Consider the following 20,831-nt stretch of genomic DNA (forward strand, 5'->3'; position numbering starts at 1 on the left):
TTCATCAATCTCACAAAGATGGCCGTTTGCCACTTCGCTTTAAAAGGACCCTATTGTGATGACGGAACAGGTATAATACAAGCTCCCCAAAAGATCTTTTATTTCATAGACTCAATCTGATGGTGTTATTGGAGCACTTTCGGCCATGCGCATGGAGGCCAGGTCTTTGAGGGTTTTAAGATGGGCTTGTGGTCAGGAAGCTCAGGATACTTGAAGTTATCCCAGACCAAAGGCTCCTATCCTGTGCATGAAGGTCATGACACTAAGTTCAGTGATGCCCATACAGCAGGCCACCACCTTCTATATGCCTAGCAGTACTTGTACAGCTTCTAACTGTTGGCAGCGCAGGGCTAAATGGTGGCCTGTCTTGAGATCTGTGAGATCAGAGGCTTTTTGTTACCTGAAGGCTGGTAAACAGCCCCAGTTCTTTCAGAAGGTAAGTGTCCTGCCCATTATAAATTGTCCTTCAGGACTTTGAGCTCTGACCCAGTCAGATGTGACTTTCCCTTTTTGAGGAGGAGTGCAGAAGGCAGACATAGGGACTACAGACTTGAGGGCACCTACCAGGCTGGGGGGACTGCCAACCTCTCCTTGCCTTGTGGAAGCCACAGCATCACACTAGTATGGGAAAGATATAGCCAGCAAGGTCCATGTGTAGACCTACACCTGCCATGACCCTGCCCCTTCCTGAAGTGGAGCCTGGAGCCTTGGACTTGCACTTGTGCTGTAGAGTAGAGGGAAGTGCTAACACTCTGGGATTATAGGAAGACCCGAGACAGAGAGTGCATGTAGAGGAATTGTATCCAGGGCTGCTGCCTCCTCACTGTGGGCATTTGTCTTTTCCTGTGGATGACAGTGCTGTACAGTGTCAAGTATATGGTGACCTGCTGGGATGGAGAGGGAGCCTGGCTGCCATACAGGCCTCCCTGTGCTAACCGTCAGCTGAATCACAAGACATAAAGCAAACATGCTTGCTCTGGTGCCCTTTTCCTTACCAGTGATGTCTGGGGACTTTTCCTTTTGGGAGTTTAGAGCGCTGTAGGTGCAGGCTAATTATAGTCTCATTTTTCAAGGCAGCAATAGAAGGGCTTTTTTTTTTCTTTTTTCTTTAGCTTGCATCAGTTTCTTCAAAGAGCTCATCCTGGTCTGCAATTTCCAGAGTTTTGAAGTATTTTTAAAATAAAGTTGTTAGTTGCTTTGAAACCTGGGCCCTTGCATCCTTTCAAATGATGACACTTGGGAACAGAGCACAGCGTCTTTCCCCCACAGCATCCTGCGCTTTATTTTTGTTTTCTTTTGTCATTTCTGTTAGTCATTTCCCCTGCTGTCAATAGTGGCCTCTTCAAATGCACTCAGTACTGCTTTCCCCACTACTCCCAGTTCTGAGAGCCTTTCCTAGGGAAATAATTTAAATGCAGATAAAGCCATATGCACATACATATTTGTCTCACTTATTTACTAAAATTAAAATTTGGAGTTGACCTAAATATCCAGTAGGGAACTACAAGATCCAATCCATGTGTGCCTGCCATAGAATGTTAGCATCGTCTTCACAGTGGAGGCTTCTGAAACAAACTTCATAAAAGAAATGCTCGTCATAAGGTGTGGTGTGAAAAACTTAAGTCAGCATCCTCTTCCCACGTTCATGAAAGGGAGAACAGAAGGCAGTTTGGATCGTGCCTGCAGAGGGGAGGGTGGGAGGTTCGGGATCGTGCCTGCAGATAGGGTGGGAAGAGGGAGGCTTTATGATTCTGTTACCCACTGCTCACGGTGAGCACATATTCCTTCCACTAGTGCCAGAGGATGTTGTGTTGTGTTCTGTGGTTCTGGGACTAGAACCCAGGACTTCATATGTGTTGAACTATACCCCTCACTGTGTCTCTAGCCCTCCTTTTATTTTGTATCTGCATATGTACATGTGTATGTGTGTGTGTGCATGTGTTTCTACAGGCATGTATATATATGTGTGTGTGGAAGATGGGGACTGCTGGAATGGAGGGAGGGCAGAGGTTGATGTCACACGTCTTCCTTAATTGTTCTTTTTATTTTTTGAGGCAGGGTCTCCCATTCATCTTGGAAACACTGTTCTTTTCTTTACTGCCTGGCCAGGTAGTCCTGGACACCTTTTGTTTCTTCCTCTCCAGCGCTGCAGTTTTAGGCCCAAGCTACCACATCTAAAAAAAAAAAAAAAAAAAAAAAAAATCATGGTTGTGTGGTAGGCACTTTACCAACTAAGCTGTCTCTATACCCCCAGAAGTTGCCTTGAATTTATGATCTTCAGCCACTTGAATATCTAGGATGACAGGCCTTTGCCACTAGACCCTGCTGTTGTCTGTGTTTTAGACATAGGAAAGCGCTGCATCCAGAGACCACCATGGTGGCTGCTTTCTAGATTTCTTCCTTTCAGCTAGAACGAGTGCCTGAATTAGTGTGTATGAACTTAAGCTGCGGTCTGTGGTCAAGAGCTTTAAGATGGATCCTTGCCTCTGCAAATATATGAACAAGGACGTATTGGTGAACAGTTTTTATTTATTTATTTTTATTAATTATTTATTAAAGATTTCTGCCTCCTCCCCTCCACCGCCTCCCATTTCCCTCCCCCTCCCCCAATCAAGTCCCCCTCCCTCATCAGCCCAAAGAGCAATCAGGGTTCCCTGCCCTGTGGGAAGTCCAAGGACCACCCACCTCCATCCAGGTCTAGTAAGTTGAGCATCCAAACTGCCTAGGCTCCCACAAAGCCAGTACGTGCAGTAGGATCAAAAACCCATTGCCCTAAGGATCGTTTACCTCACGTGCACCCTGCCCATCCTGCTGGTTTGTATCTCTGTGTCCTCTGACTTCTGCCCTTCTCCCCAGCCTTCTCTCGGCACTGAAATTCCACCTAGCTACCAGCCAATCAGCTTTCGAGATTGATTTTGAGAGCAACATGTCTTCACAGTGTACAGAAGGATTATTCCCCAACACTTAACAATTGAGCCATCTCTCTAGCCCTGCATCATTTTTTGCATAACTTGTAATTGCCTCCTGTGACAAGGGTTCCGATCCTCAGGGCAGCACATTGATGACTGGAAATGGGCTGATTTAAGTTATAGGACTAGCTAAAAGCAAGCTTAAGCTGTGTAGTTTCCGATCACCTAGGGCCGTGGGAAGAGATCCTATCTTTAAAAGTTAAAACAAAAACCAAACAAAAAAAGAAAAGTATTATCTAATAGAGAGATGGTCAAAATAGTTAATAAGCAAATGAAAATATGTTTACTACTTAAAAATAAAGACACACAACTCATATACTATTTTTCGCCCAGGTTTGTTGTTGTTGTTTGAAATGGGGGGAGGTGTCTAACTATGTGGCGACTATGTTCGAGACACTGCTCTTGAACTCACAGTGATCTTTCTTCCTCAGCCGCCCACAGGCTGGAGTTAGAGGCACGAAGGTTACATGCTTCACACAGCTAAGTATGCTTGGTAATGTGTTTATCTACAAAGTACAAACTCGGGCTGGAGAGATGGCTCAGAGGTTAAGAGCTCTGGCTGCTCTTCCAAAGATCCTGAGTTCAATTCCTAGCAACCACATGGTGGCTCACAACCATCTGTAATGAGATCTGGTGCCCTCTTCTGACCTGCAGATATCCATGCAGACAGAATGCTGTATACATAATAAATAAATAAATCTTTAAAAAAATAAACAACCCATTGCCATTGTTCTTGAGTTCTCAGTAGTCCTCATTGTCCGCTATGTTCAGCGAGTCCAGTTTTATCCCATGCTTTTTCAGACCCGGGCCAGGTGGCCTTGGTGAGTTCCCGATATAACATCCCCATTGTCTCAGTGTGTGGGTGCACCCCTTGCGGTCCTGAGTTCCTTGCTCATGCTCTCTCCATCTGCTCCTGATTTGGACCTTGAGATTTCAGTCCAGTGCTCCAATGTGGGTCTCTGTCTCTGTCTCCTTTCATCGCCTGATGAAGGTTAATATTCAGGAGGATGCCTATATGTTTTTCTTTGGGTTCTCCTTCTTATTTAGCTGGTGAACAGTTTTTAAAAGCTCTTTTCAGCCTCTAATGTTCTCTGTGCTCCTAGGAGCGTTGGCCGGAACGGAACCGCATCCCCAGAGGGACCTGCAGGAGAGGTGAGTGTGTAGCGCTCCTTAAGGAATCTCAAGGAGTTGCCAGCCTTGATTTGCCTGCAGGTTTTTAAAATTTAAAGCTCCCTGTTTTCTGCAACTTTATGTTTTTTGTAAATAAGGCACCAGCACCCATAGAACCAACAGTGACTGCACAGCAACCATAGTCCACCACTGTAAGTCCTGCAGCTGCACACACTGGGTTCAGGTGACTTGTGGTGTTTCTGTCAGTAACTTAAGCACATCTTCCTGTAGGAACCCGAGGGTCCCACTGTCCTAAGCCTGGCACTGGAGCATGTGCCAAGTGATTTGTTCTCCTTCCCTCCCTGCACCTCCTACCCTCTGCCCCGTGTCTCCTTACCTGGCTCCTTATTCTCCTGACCCGCTCTACATAACTATGTACACTGTCACTTTTCTTGAGTAGTGGGAAAGCCATTCCTCAGAGGCAGCTGGGACAGAAATGACCATGGACCTTGCCAACACCCTGTGTCTTTCTGTTCCAGCATCAGCTTTTCTTGCCATACCACTTGACGTAGTTCCATGAAGCACTTAACTGTGTGGTGTGTGCTACATTCCCATTTGGCTCACTCCTCTCTAAGGAGAACAACATTGTCTAGCACTGACGGGGTTTCACCCTTATTGCTTCTGATGCCACAATTCAAGCATTTTCATTCACACTTCAGGATGAGGAGCTTGTGGTTCAGAGCTGTGTACCTTCATTGAGTGGTAGAGCTGGAACTGGAACTCTAGTCTGCCGTGTTCCAGCACCAGTTTTTCTGTGCTGTCGTTTGAGGATAAGAATGATAGCAGGGATTATATGCTTTCTTTGCTTACTTCTTCAGCCAACTGGCTGTGCTGAGGGCTTGCCCACTTACGCTTCGTATGCTGTGACTTTAACGTGTGTGGCTTGGGGGTCCTTGAAGTGAAATGAAGAAATGGATAGTCTGGGATGTAGAAACGTAGATTTCATTGGCTTCACAGAGGCCACCAGCATCATTATCATCATTACGGAGAGTAGTCAGGGAGGTGCCCTACCTCACTGGACAATGTTGTTATCAAGGTGACTGTAGTCGTAAACGAAACACTCTTCCCCCTGCAGTGTCACCAGAGTTCCCTTCTAGTTGAACCCATGCATCCATCCTTATCCCACATCCTGCTGGCAGCTATGGAGAGGGAAAGGAAGGCCTTTGAGTGGGGCTGGTCCCAACTAGTCTTAGGATCTAAAGAATCAAAGTGATGGTACTGGGACCTCCCTGGACTATGTCCATGACTGATGTAAAGGAATCATGGCTTCAGGGGCAAGCCAGGCCCACTGGGTGGTCCATAGAAGTTGTTTTTAGGATTCTCAGTCCAACGCTGTCCTACAGGACTAATGGGGGTCTTTGAAGTCGAGAAAGTACGGATGAAGCTTTTCAGAATTGCTGTTCTGGAAGACCGAGTGTGTCCAGAGACTTAAGTGGGAGGGAGGCAAGGAACATCTTTCTATCCTCTTCAACCAGGTGTTTCTCATTTCCATCTCTGAGTTTGCTGCTCTTCCTTCTGCTCTGCTATTTTCAGTTGTAGGCTCAGCACTCACAGGTCACTCCTGTGCTAATGAAATGGGTACTCTTGGCCCTCACTGTACATTTGGAAGGCAGCAGCAAGCCTGGCATCCTTCACACTGTCTGGGCTCAGCTGCACCCGGTGTTTACGTGTTAATGGATGCACTGCAGCTTTGGAGTCCTTTGCTCTTGTCTAAGTACATGAATAATGAGACTGGCCACTGACGAGAAGTAATAGGGAAAGGGGGAGTACAAAGAGCTTAAATTAAGGAGCTTATCTATAATGGAGATTCACACTGGCTTTTCACAGCATTCAGCTGGTTTTTTTCTTGTGGCTTAGGTGGTCCTTGCAAATCCAGGTTACTGACCAGATGATTGCCAGAATGGTAATATAGAAACCTGCCAAGGGAGTCAAGAAATCTTTGAGATTTTTTAGGTCTAAGGCCATCCTGTGACTTTGGGATGGACTCCCACATTCTCTTGGGGCTATGGGGCCAGATACACTTAGGTCTAATGTGAGTGGTGCCACTTATGAACCGAGACAGCACCTGGCTCATGATGCACCTTGGCTTCCTCGATTGTAAAAGACAATAGTGCTTCCTTCCTCAGAGGGTGTCCGTGAGGACAAATAAAGATCCAGAACCCTGGGACAGAACAGCACTTTGTGAACAGGTGCCCCTGAATCATGCTCTGTCTCAGGCTGCTGCCCTATAAATCACAGTGTTGGACAAGCACAGTCTCTTCCCTTCCTTTTCTTCCTTGATTCCAGACTTAAGCCCATGGAGGCCCTTCTAAGGACTAACTGAGGTTCTATGGATGGTCAGTCACAAAGAGAAAGTTATCCCTAAGTATTCAAGCACATGGTCCAGCTTGGAATCATGGTGTGGGAAATGACATTTCTTTTTAAAATTTTAAGAATTTCTTTTTATTCATTTTTGAGAATATCGTATGAGTATTGTTTTTGTATTATTGCTTCTTCCGTTCAGTTCCTTCCATCTCCCTTTCTTCTCAAATTCATGGATTCTTACTCTTTAATTATAATTATTATATATATATGTATATGCATACATACATTTATAAATCCAGTCTTCACTAGATGATCTCAGGAGGTTGTATTTGGATATGACTTTTCTTTTGATCTTGAAGGTTGAGAACTGAGGAAGACAACTTAACCCATCATCATCTCCTGCCTGACTCTGCCGAGCCTTCTGCCTCTCATGCACTGTCAGATGATGAGATGTCTGATAAATCCTTCCTGTCTCTAGACCAGAAGACAGACAACAAGACTGGGAAGTTCCCTGCTATGGAGAACAATTTTCCTCAAGGTGAGCTAAGCTTCACTAAGCACCGAAGGCATAACCAGGCTGTCTTGTTTTGATGAGCAGAATGCGTTTATGTATGTCTGACCATTTCACCAATGGAGGGAGAACCAGAACTGCTCATGGAGGATGATTTATCAGCGGAAGGAGCCATGATGTTACAGTATGCTAGCAGTGAGGAAGTCTTGGTTTCTTTTTAAATGATGACTTGGGCGATCTGCACTTTTCAAAGGGTGGGTACAAAGCCCTGGGGATATGTCACTGTTGTTAGTTGTCCTTTAGTTTCTGCACATCCTGAAGCAGGTCCCTTAAGTGATGACTCTTGGCCATGGCATCAGGCCTTTTAATTTGGTCTACTCAGGCTGCTGCAGCTGAATATAAGGGATGGCAGACAGCACAAATCCATCTCTCACAATTCTGATGTGTGGAAAGCAGAGGTCAGTGTGCCTTATAGGCAGTGTAGTTGAGTTCTGTGAGCATCCTCTTCCCACTTGAATTCTGACATAGAAGAAAGGTCAGGGGAGATCCCTATGGTCTGTCCACAAGAACATTAATTCATGGGCATTGCATCCTCATGACCTAATTTCCTCCAGGGGCTCCACTCCCTGACACCATCACACCTGTGCTAAGGGCTTCAGCATGGGAATTTCAGAGCACAGATGTTCTGCCTTGTTCTGTTGCTAGGTGTGAACTAAACTGGCCAAATCAGATTTCCAGGGACCTTCCCCATTCTCCTTTCTGCTTACAGCCTTCATTTCTTCTCTTGGGGTAGAAGTTGGACTTACTGTTTGTCATTCAGTATGTTTCAGAGATCCAAAGTACTGTAGAGGCAGACCAGATGGACTTGTGCTTAGCACACTTTTCCACCCAAGAGACAGATAGCAAGTATTGGAGGCTGTGTAGGGTGTGTCCTCTTACAGTTGCACAGCACTGCTCCAAAGTACAAAGTAGCTCTAGGTAATGTGCATGGTCCACATGAGCTAATTCACAAGAAGGCAAGGTGTGGAGCACAGCCTATGTGTCAGGCCTTTGGTATGTATAAACTCTATCTCTCTTGATGGTCTCTGATCTCTTGCCTATTCTAGTGGGTTTTTTCTAAGTCACCACAGTGGATTCTGTAACTACTAGCACTCCTTGCTGAAATCTTTTGTTAATACTAAATTAATTACATAAGCCATTGCTTATTGAATTGTAATTGAAGTGTTTGGTTTAAACAACTAGATTTCTTTTAGATGGAGAAGCCGACCAATATGTCAATGATACTAGAGCCAAGTCTTTGCCCCATGATGTCCTCTAAGGCTCCTCTGGATACTCAGGTCCCACATCTTAGATGTACCTAGAATATGACATGCACATTCTTGGTATAACTCAGGAACTAACCAAATCTTCCAGTGGCCAGTCACCTAGACCTTACTTCCTGGGGTTTCTGGTGGTATCCCTTAGAGATTTTTTGTGAGACTTGATTTTTCCATCACTTCTGGTTGTGGGTTCTGCCCTCATCTACTTTAGGTTAGACTATAAATCATTTCCCTGTCCTTAGTGTACCCCACTTCTGCACTTAGTCCAGTGTAACACTTAGCCCCTCTCCAGGATACTGAAACCACTGCATGAGATCTGATCGCATGGGTGGAGGAGCAGCGTGAATGGATCTTTCAAAGGGAATGTGATCCCATTTTCTCTATGTGGTCTTAGGCACAGCTCTCTTCTGCCTATCACTGTATTTTTTTTTTAATATAAGAGATAAAGGCTAAAATAAATATAGAAAAAAATTTAATTTTTCCAAATCTCAAAGTAATTCAGGCCTGTCTCTTGTCTCTGTTCAGCAGGGATGTGTCTGGGCTGCCTGTGCCCTTAGTGCATCACTAGCCCTTTTCTTGAGTGGGAGCCCCGTGCTCTGGAGCCATTGAAATACAGCCACCGTTTGCTCTTTTGTTTTTGTTTTTGTTTTTTTTATTTCTCTTCAGCTTTTTCTTCTCTGTATCTGTTTTTCCTTTTGTCACGTTTTTAAACTGTATAGAGAAATAATTTGGCATTTTTTTCTTTGCTCACTTACCATTCTTTCGTAGACTTTCTGACATGTTGTCAGATAATGTCACTGTTAGTGGCTTTGGAACAGCCCTCAGATGGCTGAACTGCAGTTTTCCTTCTGTTCCTAGAGCTCAGCACTTTCTCACAGTTGTAAACACTGCTGCAGGGGAGTCTTGAACACAAAGCCTTCCTCTTTGAGGGCATTTTCTTAATATAAATTCTCTAAATTTGGAACTACCCAACAGAAGACACACATTTTTTTTTTCTGTTCTTTCTTTTTTGTGTGTGGCAGATTTTATAGGATTTATGGTTTTTACAAGTTAGGACTTACTGGAAGAGTTTACTGTAAGACAGGAGGATCCTCTTCTCCCACTTTGGAAAAGGTGTTATAGTATTCCGTTCTCCTCAGGATGGCTGCATAATTAATGCATGGTGTCTAATTCCCCTGGGGGTGTTTCCTTCAGCCCATGTGATAATCCTCACTCTGAAAGATGGCTTGTGTAGAGCATCATCACTCCACAGTCAGCAGTGTGAGACTCAAATAAACCAGCAAGGAAGGTGGCAGTCCAAACCAGTGAGCTGGCTGACTCTGGGCTGACGGTCTTCTGGAAGAAGGTTGGCAGGACCTCAAGGCTGGGCCGGGAGGACCAATGCTGGGCACACCACAAATGTGCACAGACAGCCTTTCCCGCCGTGCTGCAGCGGGAGGCAGACATTCCACTAAATGACTTGCCGCACTTCTGGCATTAATAGGAGATAGCTGAAGGTCTGGGAATTAAGTCATCTCATAAACATTCAAATTCATGGCAAAATTACTATTTAATTAGGAAAAGATCTGTAACATTGTGCTACTTTTAAATGAAAGCCATTTTGGAGGAATTAAAACTGGGTCATAACATTAGTCTAATGTTTTAAAACAAACATTACTAAGACACACTGAGTGTACCCTAATTGATGAATTAAAGACATTAGTTTTGCCTTTGGATATTTAATGTGATTATGTTTTAAACACTGACTCTGGAAATCCTCCTCTAGAGTGAAACTATTCTTCCTTCTTTCTCTGTTGAACTGAGATGTGGCAGAAGGTAAAAAAATTAATACAACGATCATCCTAGGAAATTTGGAAAAATTAAGTATTTATTAAATGATATGTTAAAATGTCAAATGGAGGTTTTTAAAAGCCTGAAATCTATCACCTTGAGGTAACTACAATTAATATTTCATTGTAATTGCTTTTTTGGTTTATTTGTTTATACTACCTGTATGTTCTTACATAGAATTGGGATTATGTTGTAACCAATTTTATATCTTTTGAAATTTGCCATAACATAACACATTTTCCATATTTATAGTTTTCATTGCATAATTTAATAGCTGTGTAATCCCTCAGCATAGTGAATGGACCTCGGTTCAATGAACAATTTGAGCTGTTTCAGTTTCCTGTCACTTGTAAACTCAGATAAGTATTTTCATGCATTCTGGCCAGTGCCTGTGATCATCTCACGTGAGCCTTAAATAGAGTCCTGGAAGTAGAACTATTTGGGAACCGACACTGGAGAACTTTCCTAAAACTAGTGATATCAGTAGCCCTAGAGGGTCATACACATTTATACTCACACAGCAGTGATCTGAAAAACATTCTTTTTATTACCTCTCTCACTAGCATTGTTTTAAGTCTTGAAATTAATGAATGATAAAGGGATAACATACTCATTGCAGAAAAAAAGAAAACTAGCCTAGAAAATTATCTGGATTCATTAGGAAGGTAATTTAATCAACTCTCAGGCAGTTCAGGCTAACTTGAAAGTGATCTGTTAGTTTCACCATAAGGAAGATTTTAAATTAATATTTGATATTGAGAAGAATAAAAGGCTGCATTAGAGTTAGCATTAAAATTGTATAGAGTATAATTTTTGTGTGTGATGAAAAGTTACTTCCTCATGGAGGGCTGCAGAGAGCCATTATTGAGCCATGACTATGTGCTGTGGGAAATAGCTTGGCCTCCCCAAACCTGGGAAAGAATTGCCAGCTGCTGACTATCTCAATACATCCAGTGCTATTGAAATTTCAAGATCTCTGCATAATCCACCAACTATTCAATTTGTTGGGGACTTTAGACTTTAAATTTAAAATGTTTTTCCTTCCTGTAGACTTACTAATGGAACACATACAGGAAATTCGAACTTTGAGAAGGAATTTGGAAGAATTTATTAAAACAAATGAGAAGCTCCGGAAACAGCTGGAACATCAGAGGTCTGAGACTGACCAAGGTAAGGAAGGATTTTCCCAGGGTAAGAAATGGGGTTTGGTGGGTTGCTGCTCTGTGATGTGTTTGCCTGAAGAGGCTCTCTGTGAATCATACTGGGTGGAGAAATTGGCTAGCCTCTGGGGTCCTGAGCTGTAACTGTGTTCTCACTATAGTGGTATGGATTGGGATTCTAAAATAGAATAGAGCCGTATTTTTTCCTTTTTATCAATAGTAGACTATAAGCCAGGTAGTGGTGGCGCACACCTTTAATCCCAGCACATGAGAAGCAGAGGCAGGTGGATCTCTGTGAGTTCGAGACCAGCCTGGTCTACAAGAGCTAGTTCCAGGACAGGCTCCAAGGCCACAGAGAAACCCTGTCTCAAAACAAAAACAACAACAACAACAACAATAGACCATAAATTGACATCTGGCAAATCTTTCATGCCAAAGAAGGCCAGCACTATTCCCACCCCACCTCAGTTTGCTTTGAAGGGAATGGCCTTCCTTTAAAACTGAACAACTGTAAGACACTCCTTCACATGGTTCAGAAACCAGCTGTTGCTCACTGTAACTGTTAACCCCTCCCTCCCTCCTTTCCTCCTCTCTCTTCTTGGTTTCCTCTGTAGTCATTGTATTGTTGAAGTTGGTTGGGTTGCCCTGGGTATGTTGATCGGTGTTGACTTTGGCAGTTCACTCTAGTCTTAATTATTTAATGAAACATGGTTTTTCTGCTATTAAATGAAGCAGTATCATGAACAAGGCCTTGCTCAGTGCTCACTCAATAAATAGTTGCTTTTATCACTGTTGGTTTTATTTTACTATTTTAGGTAACAAGGTCAGTTTAACTTTCAGTCTTTCCATGCTCTACCATTGAGGATGCTGACACCATTTTAGAGATGAGATCACTGAGTTCTAGAAATGTAGGACTCATTGGTAAAACTCAAGACTTGGACCCCAGTCCATTTTTCATTGCTCTGTAGTCCACACATAAGGCTGGTTCTGAAAGTTCTGTGTATGCTTCGGTTTCCACTGTGGTTTGCAAGAAGCTTCCAGTCTTCTGCCTGGGCTTCCATTCATCCCATGCACCCTTCATCCTCTTCCCTCACCCCTAGGAAATTTGATTAATTTGAGTTATTAGTTGTGTCAAACACAGGAAAGAAATTCATGCTGGGCCCTTGATGTTCACTCTTGGTAATGCCTGAGTTAGATTCATTATGTTTTACATTTTCCCCAGCAAATCCAATTATGGAATTATTTGGGGGTTCAAATGGCCACCGGCTACAGTGGAGCCCAATTGTAGAATAATTCCTCTGACAGGGACGTTTACAGAGAGGCATTCATAAAATCTTCACTCTCGTGGAGAGATGTGCTGTTCTCGCCTTATTGTCACAGTTTCTGGAAAGACAAAACAAAAAGCAGTCCTCCCTCCTCCTGATGTGAAATGTTCATCTTGGGGATCACTCTGAAAAGGCAGGACTCTGTACGATGTCAAGGGGGAATGTCAGAAACTCTTATGCCTTAGAGGCTCTAGCTCACTGCAAGTTGTCTGGTCTGACTGCAGAGGTAGTACTCAAAGCAAAGGCTTGCCGCATAGCATCCAGGTGGTCTTCATGAGGGCAGTCAGGCCTAGGTAGGTTTAGTGAATCGGGAATGTTTTATGCCTATTATTTATTTATTTTCAGGTAATTCCCTGGCATCGATCAGTTTCGATGTTGGGATTTCTGCTGCTTGTTCTGATGAGTCTGTGGTTCTCTTGTGGCCCCACTCTCTGTTCATCTAGAAACGCAGATGAGAACACAGTGTAGCAGCATGGGTGTTTGTATTGTGCTAACCAAGGCTTGGCAGGGAGGTGGGCAACTTGCCCGATGCCTTGCAGCTGTTAAGCAAGAGACAGGCAGGAACTCTGAAATGATCCCAGAGTTCACTGGGACAAGTAGGGGAAGATGGTGGGAAGAGACATTTGTGAATAAAAATTAATCTGATTTAATTCTGTATGACTCATGTACCAGAGAAGTTCTGTAGAGTGGGAAGAATATTTCCAGGAGAGCTAGCCACACCTTGTTTAGAAGGGGTGTGGATGCACACCATAGACACTTATGTACATATCCAGTGCTTTCAGCTGCAGGGAGCTGGGAAGAAATGTGAGAACAAGCAGTGGAAACAGGGGCTGATTTTTTATACCTCCATTGATCACAAGAACCCCAGCGGCAGAGAGCTCTGACGCAGGGTTAGGCTGACTTCCTTCCATGGTGACTATTTACTGTCAGTGTCCCATCCTCCTAGGACAGTGTCCAAGGCATGGGAAGGTAGAGTCTGGAGCTTCTCTCTTCTCTAGTGCACCATCTCCTTGAAGCCCTCAGCAGATTTCACTTAGGTCTCACTGGTTGCCAGAGACCCCTGCCCATGTCCTTACCTGGTGTCTGGGAGCACAGGGTTGTGGCATTTTGGTTATGGTGTAGTAAGTGAACTGAATCAGTACAGAAGCCAGGAGGGAAGCATCTGCCTGCTACACAGAGAAGACGCTGGGCATCCTGCAAGTGCTCAAGGCCGGCTGTGAATGGAGCACCCCAATAATAGCTGCAGACAAGAAAGCTGTGCTGAGCTTGGGAGGCCAAGGAGGTGCCCAGCATGAGGCATGCCCTAGGTTGAATGACATAAAGTGCCCCCCATCTAATTCTAGATCCCAGTCTCCACAGTGTACACTTCTAGAAAGGGAATTAAGCCAGTAATTGATAGAGTATAGTTTTGACGGGGGAAGTGGGTGTGAAGAGCATAAAAGTCACCTGGTTATCAGCATTTTCTGGGCCTGGGGTCTGAATGGAAAGAGAATGGTGTCTGTTGTGGCTCGGGAGCAGAGCAATGGAAGGGCTTGAATTCGACACAGAGAAGTTTATTGTTTGTACTGCAGACCACCAGATATTTTTCAGCATGAAATAGCAGTGAAAGGGTTGTGCTCGAGATGATAACATCATTGGTAAAACAGCAGGGAATGAAGCTAGACGAGGTGCTTAAGGCCTAGAGCATATTAGAAAGTTTGCCATAGTCTGAGCATTCTGGGGAAGAATCAGCAGCTGTAATTGCCTGCTTGGACAGGAGGACAAAGGGGAATTTAGGATATTCCCTCATGCAAGCCTAGGTCAGGAATTGGAGTGGGCCTTCTCCTAAGACAGGGAAAGGGTAAGAAAGACCAGAGGGGGCAGAGTCAGACCGAGCTGCCTCAGAGACAAGGCCCAAGGCCTAAGAGTCAGTTGACCATGATGGTTGCTACTGTCATCTTTCACCCTGCTGTGGTTCAGCTCTCATCTTTGTTCATCTTCAGGGCATGGTGATATAGAAGCCTCCTCTTACCTCCCTGTTAAGCTCACTGTCCTTGCCCTTTAGACTGTGGCTGTGTGTTGTTACATGGTTCGTGGGCTGGTTTTTATCGCATGCTATATTTCTTCATTGTTTCGGCATATTTCTTAGAAAGATTTATCCATCCTGTCCGGAGCTGTCTATAAGTCACCATTCCTGTGTGTTCTTATAGGTTCCACAAATGTTTCTGCTTATGGCTCAGAGCTACACAGCTCTCTGACATCAGAGATACATTTCCTGAGGAAGCAGAACCAGGCCCTCAGTATGATGCTTGAGAAAGGGGCCAGAGGTAAGAAATCAGAGGCCACCTGCAGCCTAAATTCCAAAGCCCTTTGTCAAAAGATATCTGGAGCTGACACCCTAGATTCCAAAGGGGCAGACCTGACAATTTTCTACCTTTAACTGCACATTAATCCTGTGGAGCATTCCTTGTTTTATTAGTTAAGAAAACCAGGGCACAGGTGGGTTACAAACCGCCGCACCTACCTGTTGTGACAACTAGAGTAAAAAGCCTCCAGAGCAGCTGGGCGGTGGTGGTGCCCACCTTTAATCCCAGCACTCGGGAGGCAGAGGCAGGTGATGAGCTAACCTGGTCTACAAGAGTTAGTTCTAGGACAGGCTCCAGAGTTACAGAGAAACCTTGTCTCAAAAAAGAAAGAAAGAAGAAAAAAGTCTCTACCAGGGTCTCAACACATGTTACTGTATTTTCTCATCCCATCCCAGGAAAAGAGAAGCACTGGAAATTTATTACTGCCAAATCTTTACTGGAGATTTTCTCCTACCAGTGAAGTTTATCCAGAATTCCTTATAAGGATTCTTAATTCTTTCTCTTGGAGCTTAGCTGCCAATGAGCTTTTACTTATGTTACTGTTCATACGTATAATGATTCTAGAGTGAAGAATTATTAGCCCTGTTTCTCAAGTAAGAATTCACAGCCTAAGCAATTGCCCTGGTGTGGTCACTGAGCTACAGGTGCTGGAGCTGAAATGTAGGCCAGCTTATCCCACAGTCCTGGGGGTGATAATGGATACTGATTTTGCCTTAAGAGTCAAAACTGGGGCTCATGCAGTTCATGCATTCATTCAATAACTTTTCTCTATCCTGACATACAGGGGAGCTTGGTAGACTGATACAGAAATAAACAAGCCTGTATTTGCATTAGAAGGCTATAATCCGATGGATGAAATGGGCAAACCTATAGCAAGGAGGAGTTAGGCCTGCTGTGATAAAAGGCAGGCCCTTCAGCTCAAGTCCTCAGGATCCAAGTCTACAAAGGAAAGGGATGCTTATCCAAGGTGTCTGAGGGTCAGCGGAGGAGAAGAGACAAGGCGCAGGTTAGAGATGGAGTGATGCAGCTGTGCTGATGTCATGTGGACCAGCAGGAGCCCTCGTGCACATGGAAATACTGAATCCTGGTTAATAGTAGATCTGCATCCAAGGCTGTGCCCCTTCCTGTCCATATGGCTACAGGGAAGCCTTACCCCTGTCTCTCATTTGTTTCTCATCTGGAAGATGGGGAAATTCCCAGGGCCTGCCTTGGCAGTATGCTGCAAAGACAGGACATTGAAACACGAGAGGGCTTGCTGTAGTGCCCTATATACAGTTAGTGCTAGGGTGTGCTACCATTGCCACTCCTTTGGCTCTCGTGTGGTGTGTCTGAGGCCTGGGCTAATAATAAGCCTGTCCAGACAGCAACTCTGCATCCTCAGTCTGGCCCAAGGGAGGAAGCTGAGGCACTGAGGAGTGAAGAGCTTCACTTAGGGTCACAGTAGTAATTGGAGAAGCTGCACTAGAACTCTTCCTCCATCTCCCTTCTGGGAGTCTTATTGTTTCCTGAGCCCTGAGCCGCCAAGGGTTATTCCTCTGGGGAGCCCATGGCCTCCTGTGGAGTTCTGCAGTAGGCTTGGTGCTCTCCATACTCATTGATATCTGGGTTCCTGCCTGTCGCTGTACCCACCATATATACTCTCTAAGGTAAAGTAACAGAGGTTTTCAAGAACCATTATGTAATAGGAAGTTAAATAGACCCCTTTCATTCTAGTGATGTTTAATCTGCAGCCTTAATATTGACAGATTTACCTGCCTAAAATGCATAGGATAATTGCAATGCTGAAACGAAATTAAATGAAATGAGATTAAATCTCATTCTTTTCTGTATTCTTGGAGTGCTTGAGCTGAACTGCCATACCAAGGTAATAAGGTTGGAAAAAACAAATGGTATCCCTTCTCATTTTGGTATTTGCAGATAAACAGAAAGAGAATGAGAAATTACTTGAGTCCCTGTCTAGGAAGGCTGCAAGTCTTGAGCACCTTCAGCTAGAGTACACCAGTGTGAAGGAGGAAAATGAAAGGTTACAGAGAGACATCAGTGAGAAGGAGAGACACAATCAGCAGCTGACCCAGGAGATCTGCAGCAGCCGCCAGGAGCTGAACAGGTGGGCTTGACTCGGCTGGCCCTGATGGCCTGCTGTGCCTGAGGATGAGATCGTTGGCACGAGGCACAGTGACTCCAACCCTAGTGTGCAGAAACAAGCATTGTCAGCTGGGCATAAAATGTATGGAGAGTGGTCCTCTAAAAGAGAAGGAGGATGCTTGGGGTGGCTAGTATTTTCACTAGGGTGGTCAAGAAAGGGCTTTCTCAAAAGACCCCTTTTAATAGAGAGCCACACAGTGAACATGTGAGGTGAAACTATTGGAGATGGCCATGTTTGGCAGAAGGCACATAGTCCCTAAGACAGAGTTGCTGTGGCAAACCAGAGAGGGTGCTATGCTTGACTATAGTAGGAGCTGAGGGAAGGGAGGAGGGTGGATGCTTAGTCATGTTTGGCTTCTGGCCCTCTAAAGACTCCAGTTTTACTCCAGATGGCATAGGTCACTGAGAGACTCTGAGTGAGCCAGGAAGATGTACATATACTCATTCTTCCTCTTAGACTCCACCTTATTCCTTGTGTCAACGCACAGGTGACTCTTCTGTGTGAGTCACCTCCCTCATCCCTGCCAGGTGCCATCAGACATCCCTGAGTAGAGGTTCTGGATCTTCCCTGCCTATGTACCTCTAGAAAGTGACAGCCTTTTGGGTTTCTTTGGCAGGAATTGGAGGACACCTTTTTTTAGAATGTCTATAAAGGTTACTTGAGAGGTCTATTAAGTGTGAGGCATAGGCTCTGTGGGAACTGGGAACTGTGATTGAACTCTTAACAGTGCATGTCCTAGCACATTTTGTCCACATCCTCTGGCTGAGATGGCCTGGGCCTATTCTGTGAGTACTGGATAAACCTCCTGGAGGGAGAATTAACCCTTCCGACCTTCCTGGGTCCATTTCAGGGTACAGGAAGAAATGAAGTCAAGGCAGCAGCTGCTCTCACAGAACGATAAGTTGCTCCAGGCCCTCCGAGTGGAGCTGAAGGTGTTTGAGAAGCTGGATGAGGAACATAGGAAGCCACAGAGAGGTACTGTGTGCTCAGGGCCAGGCCTGAGGCATCTCAGGGCTATGAGCTCACCCAAAAAGCTGTTCATTGGGTGTGGGAGGACATGGCTCTTGCTTTTCCTTATCCTACCATTAAACCCATACTGGCCCATAGATAGACTAGGTATATTTAGAAGCAAACTCTTTGGCCCACTCTTTGTTTTTGAGGCATTGTTTTTCTATGTAGCACAGACTGGCCTTAAATTAAAAATCCGCATGCCTTAGCCTTACAGGTATATATCACCTAAGGCTAAAGTCTGGAGTCTCACTTCTTTCATCTCAGCTTGTTCTGACTTCACCAGTAACTGGTTCAGTTATAGCCTCTACAAGCAGGTCTGACAGTATCCACCGTGTGGAGCTCTGAAAGTTAAATGAGGGCATTTATTGAAACAACTTAGCCACATTCCTGGCACATAGTAGGCATCCAAGAAATAACTTTGTCATAGATTTCCCATCATTCATCCAACAGATATTCCAGAGTGCCGCCACATGCCGGACATTACTCTTAGGTGCTTTTCAGCCTTGGTGTGATCTCTTTCTAGAGAATGCAGATCAGAGTGCCTGACTATAAGGTCTAACATTTGAGAATCAATTTGGAGGCACAGTGGGGGGTTTTCTAAAACTAATTTTCCAGATGGTTTCTCCCTATTGAAAGTTTATCTAGAAAGGGTCATCTCTCAGCTTTTGCTTCTTCTCAAGTTGCTTCTCTTGTTCTTGCTATTGTCCCTGCCTTTTTAATATACTGTAGCCCTTAAAAATCATCCCCTTTCATTCTATAATTCTGGTCCAAATAGATTTTATTACTACTAGACATAATTTCGGGGTTTGGTGTGCAATTTGCTAGGCTTTTATGGCCAGAAGTGAAATTAATTTCCAGCTCTTACTTAGCTTGTGGAATAGCAGCAATTAAGTCAGCCAATATTTTTGTTTTTAAAGTCGAGTTGTTATTTTAAATTGTACCTACTTCTTAGGAGGGGGCTGGATGGTGGTGCTGGGTTGAAATGCCCTTGAGTTTCTTTGATGGCTGACCTTTGATCTTGGGAAATGTCAAAGCTTTCCTTTGTATGTGTCTGCAGAGGCCCAAGGTGAGGCATCTAAAGAAGGCTGGAATGGGCCCGATTCTTTCAGCGACCTGCATGGCCTCCTGACAGAGATGAGGGCTCTCCGTGAGCAGCTGGAGAGGAGCATCCAGACTAACAGCGCCCTGAGGAGCAGGCTGGAGGAGCAGCTGTCACAGGGAGCGAAGATGCCCCAGGAAGGGGCTCTCACTCTGGCTGTCAAGACCCTATCTGTCACCGAATGTTCCCTTCAGCTGGATGAGCATGGTAGGAGCTAGGCTCTTTTCCCTTTGTGGACATTCAACTCTATGGGTCAGCATGATATGCGATCCTCTGATTGATGCCCTCAGGCTGCTCTCAGCTCACCTTTCAACACTGTTGCATAGTCTCTGTGTAGACACTGGGTTCTCTGGAAGTAGAGTTATGGCTTCCAGTGGCCTGTGCTGTCTCGTCTTGCTGTTTAGTCCCACCTACAGCTCACCAAGAACTTTTGCCTTGGTATTGTTTTATTTGGTTTTGGTTTTGGGGAGAGGATTTCTTGGTATAGCCATGGCTGTCTTGGAACTCTATATATACCAGGCCAGCCTTGGATTCAAGGGATCCCCCTTCCCCTGCACATCTTCAAGGTGTGCACTACAACTCCCCACTCGCTTGTTGCCTTTAAATGAGATCCTAAACCCCTTCCTTACTCTGGCTTTCAACATCTCATAAGTCCCAGGAAGCTTCCTGGTAACAGCTGGGTCTGATTTGCATTTGCTTGTGTACTTGTATGGGCTAGAGATGCCTGGGAAGGGCAGAGGATATGCAGACTTGCCATACACAGCCAGCAGGGGCTGGAACCAACCAGCAAGCAGCTCACATATCAACTTCCTACCGACTATATTGTCCGTCTGTTACCTTACCATTTCCCTGTTGCTTTAGAGTTCTAGTTTACAAAATAAATGGTAGCATGACTTGCTGTTAAATAATATTATTAGGATAAAACCCAGCAGGGTTTTATCTCAGCAGATGGGGTGGTCTTATTAAAGCATATCTGCCTGGAGTACCATTATTCCGCATTCATAGTGGGACATGGTGGAAGAAACTTGCATGGGAGATTCCAGCACCTGAACATACTTACTGTTCTGCCACTGGCATGCTGAGTTATCTCAGTCTCCTGGTCTCTTTCTTTGAAAAACAAATTATAGCATTGTTCTGCCCACCCTGCACTTAAGAGTTCAGGAGCTTCTCAGGGGTGAGAGTGCTTCATGTATTATCTACCATCTCATGGACCTCCATCAAGTGTTTCAGTTGTTGCAGCTCCCTTTCCTCTCATGTTCAGGTTACTGTATCAGCTTCCCCACTAGCTCTAACACTCTAAAACATAGGCCTCAACCTAACATTTCCCACCTTGAGTGGGTCACTTAGCCCTCAGGGTGCAAGTACTGCATCCTACTGTGCCCTTCCCTGTACCCAGGTCTTAGCTACAGGACTTGTGTATCTTCTCCCTAAATGATGACTCATACTCTGCTTGACTTTTCTTACCCTCCTTCCCTCGAGGCACTGAAAAAGTTTTAAAAGATAATTCAGGCATCAGCTCCTAGGATGCCCACATAGGGTCCCCCTCACCTGTCTCTATACTTAGCTCCCTTATCCTTGGCCACCCTGAGATGAAGTTAACTGTTTACTGTTTTGACAGGAGGATTCTTCAAGAGAGGGCTCT

At 44.7% G+C, this 20,831-nt stretch overlaps 1 protein-coding gene across 4 annotated transcripts in view; it reads left to right on the forward strand.

The window, feature by feature from the left end:
• The window catches only part of Cdk5rap2 (CDK5 regulatory subunit associated protein 2), a 191,490-nt gene that overhangs the window by 153,723 nt on the left and 16,936 nt on the right, over window positions 1-20,831 (forward strand). For all 4 annotated transcript variants that reach the window (XM_041632521.1, XM_041632522.1, XM_041632523.1 and 1 more), the window contains 7 exons: window positions 4,073-4,121; window positions 6,803-6,981; window positions 11,154-11,273; window positions 14,778-14,894; window positions 16,851-17,040; window positions 17,930-18,054; window positions 19,148-19,396. In XM_041632521.1, coding sequence (XP_041488455.1) covers window positions 4,073-4,121; window positions 6,803-6,981; window positions 11,154-11,273; window positions 14,778-14,894; window positions 16,851-17,040; window positions 17,930-18,054; window positions 19,148-19,396 — 1,029 coding nt within the window. The remainder of the gene's footprint in view (window positions 1-4,072; window positions 4,122-6,802; window positions 6,982-11,153; window positions 11,274-14,777; window positions 14,895-16,850; window positions 17,041-17,929; window positions 18,055-19,147; window positions 19,397-20,831) is intronic.

Source organism: Microtus oregoni, unplaced genomic scaffold (assembly GCF_018167655.1).
Source record: "Microtus oregoni isolate MIOR12 unplaced genomic scaffold, Mior012 000041F_ref0000270, whole genome shotgun sequence".
NCBI lineage: Eukaryota > Metazoa > Chordata > Mammalia > Rodentia > Cricetidae > Microtus > Microtus oregoni.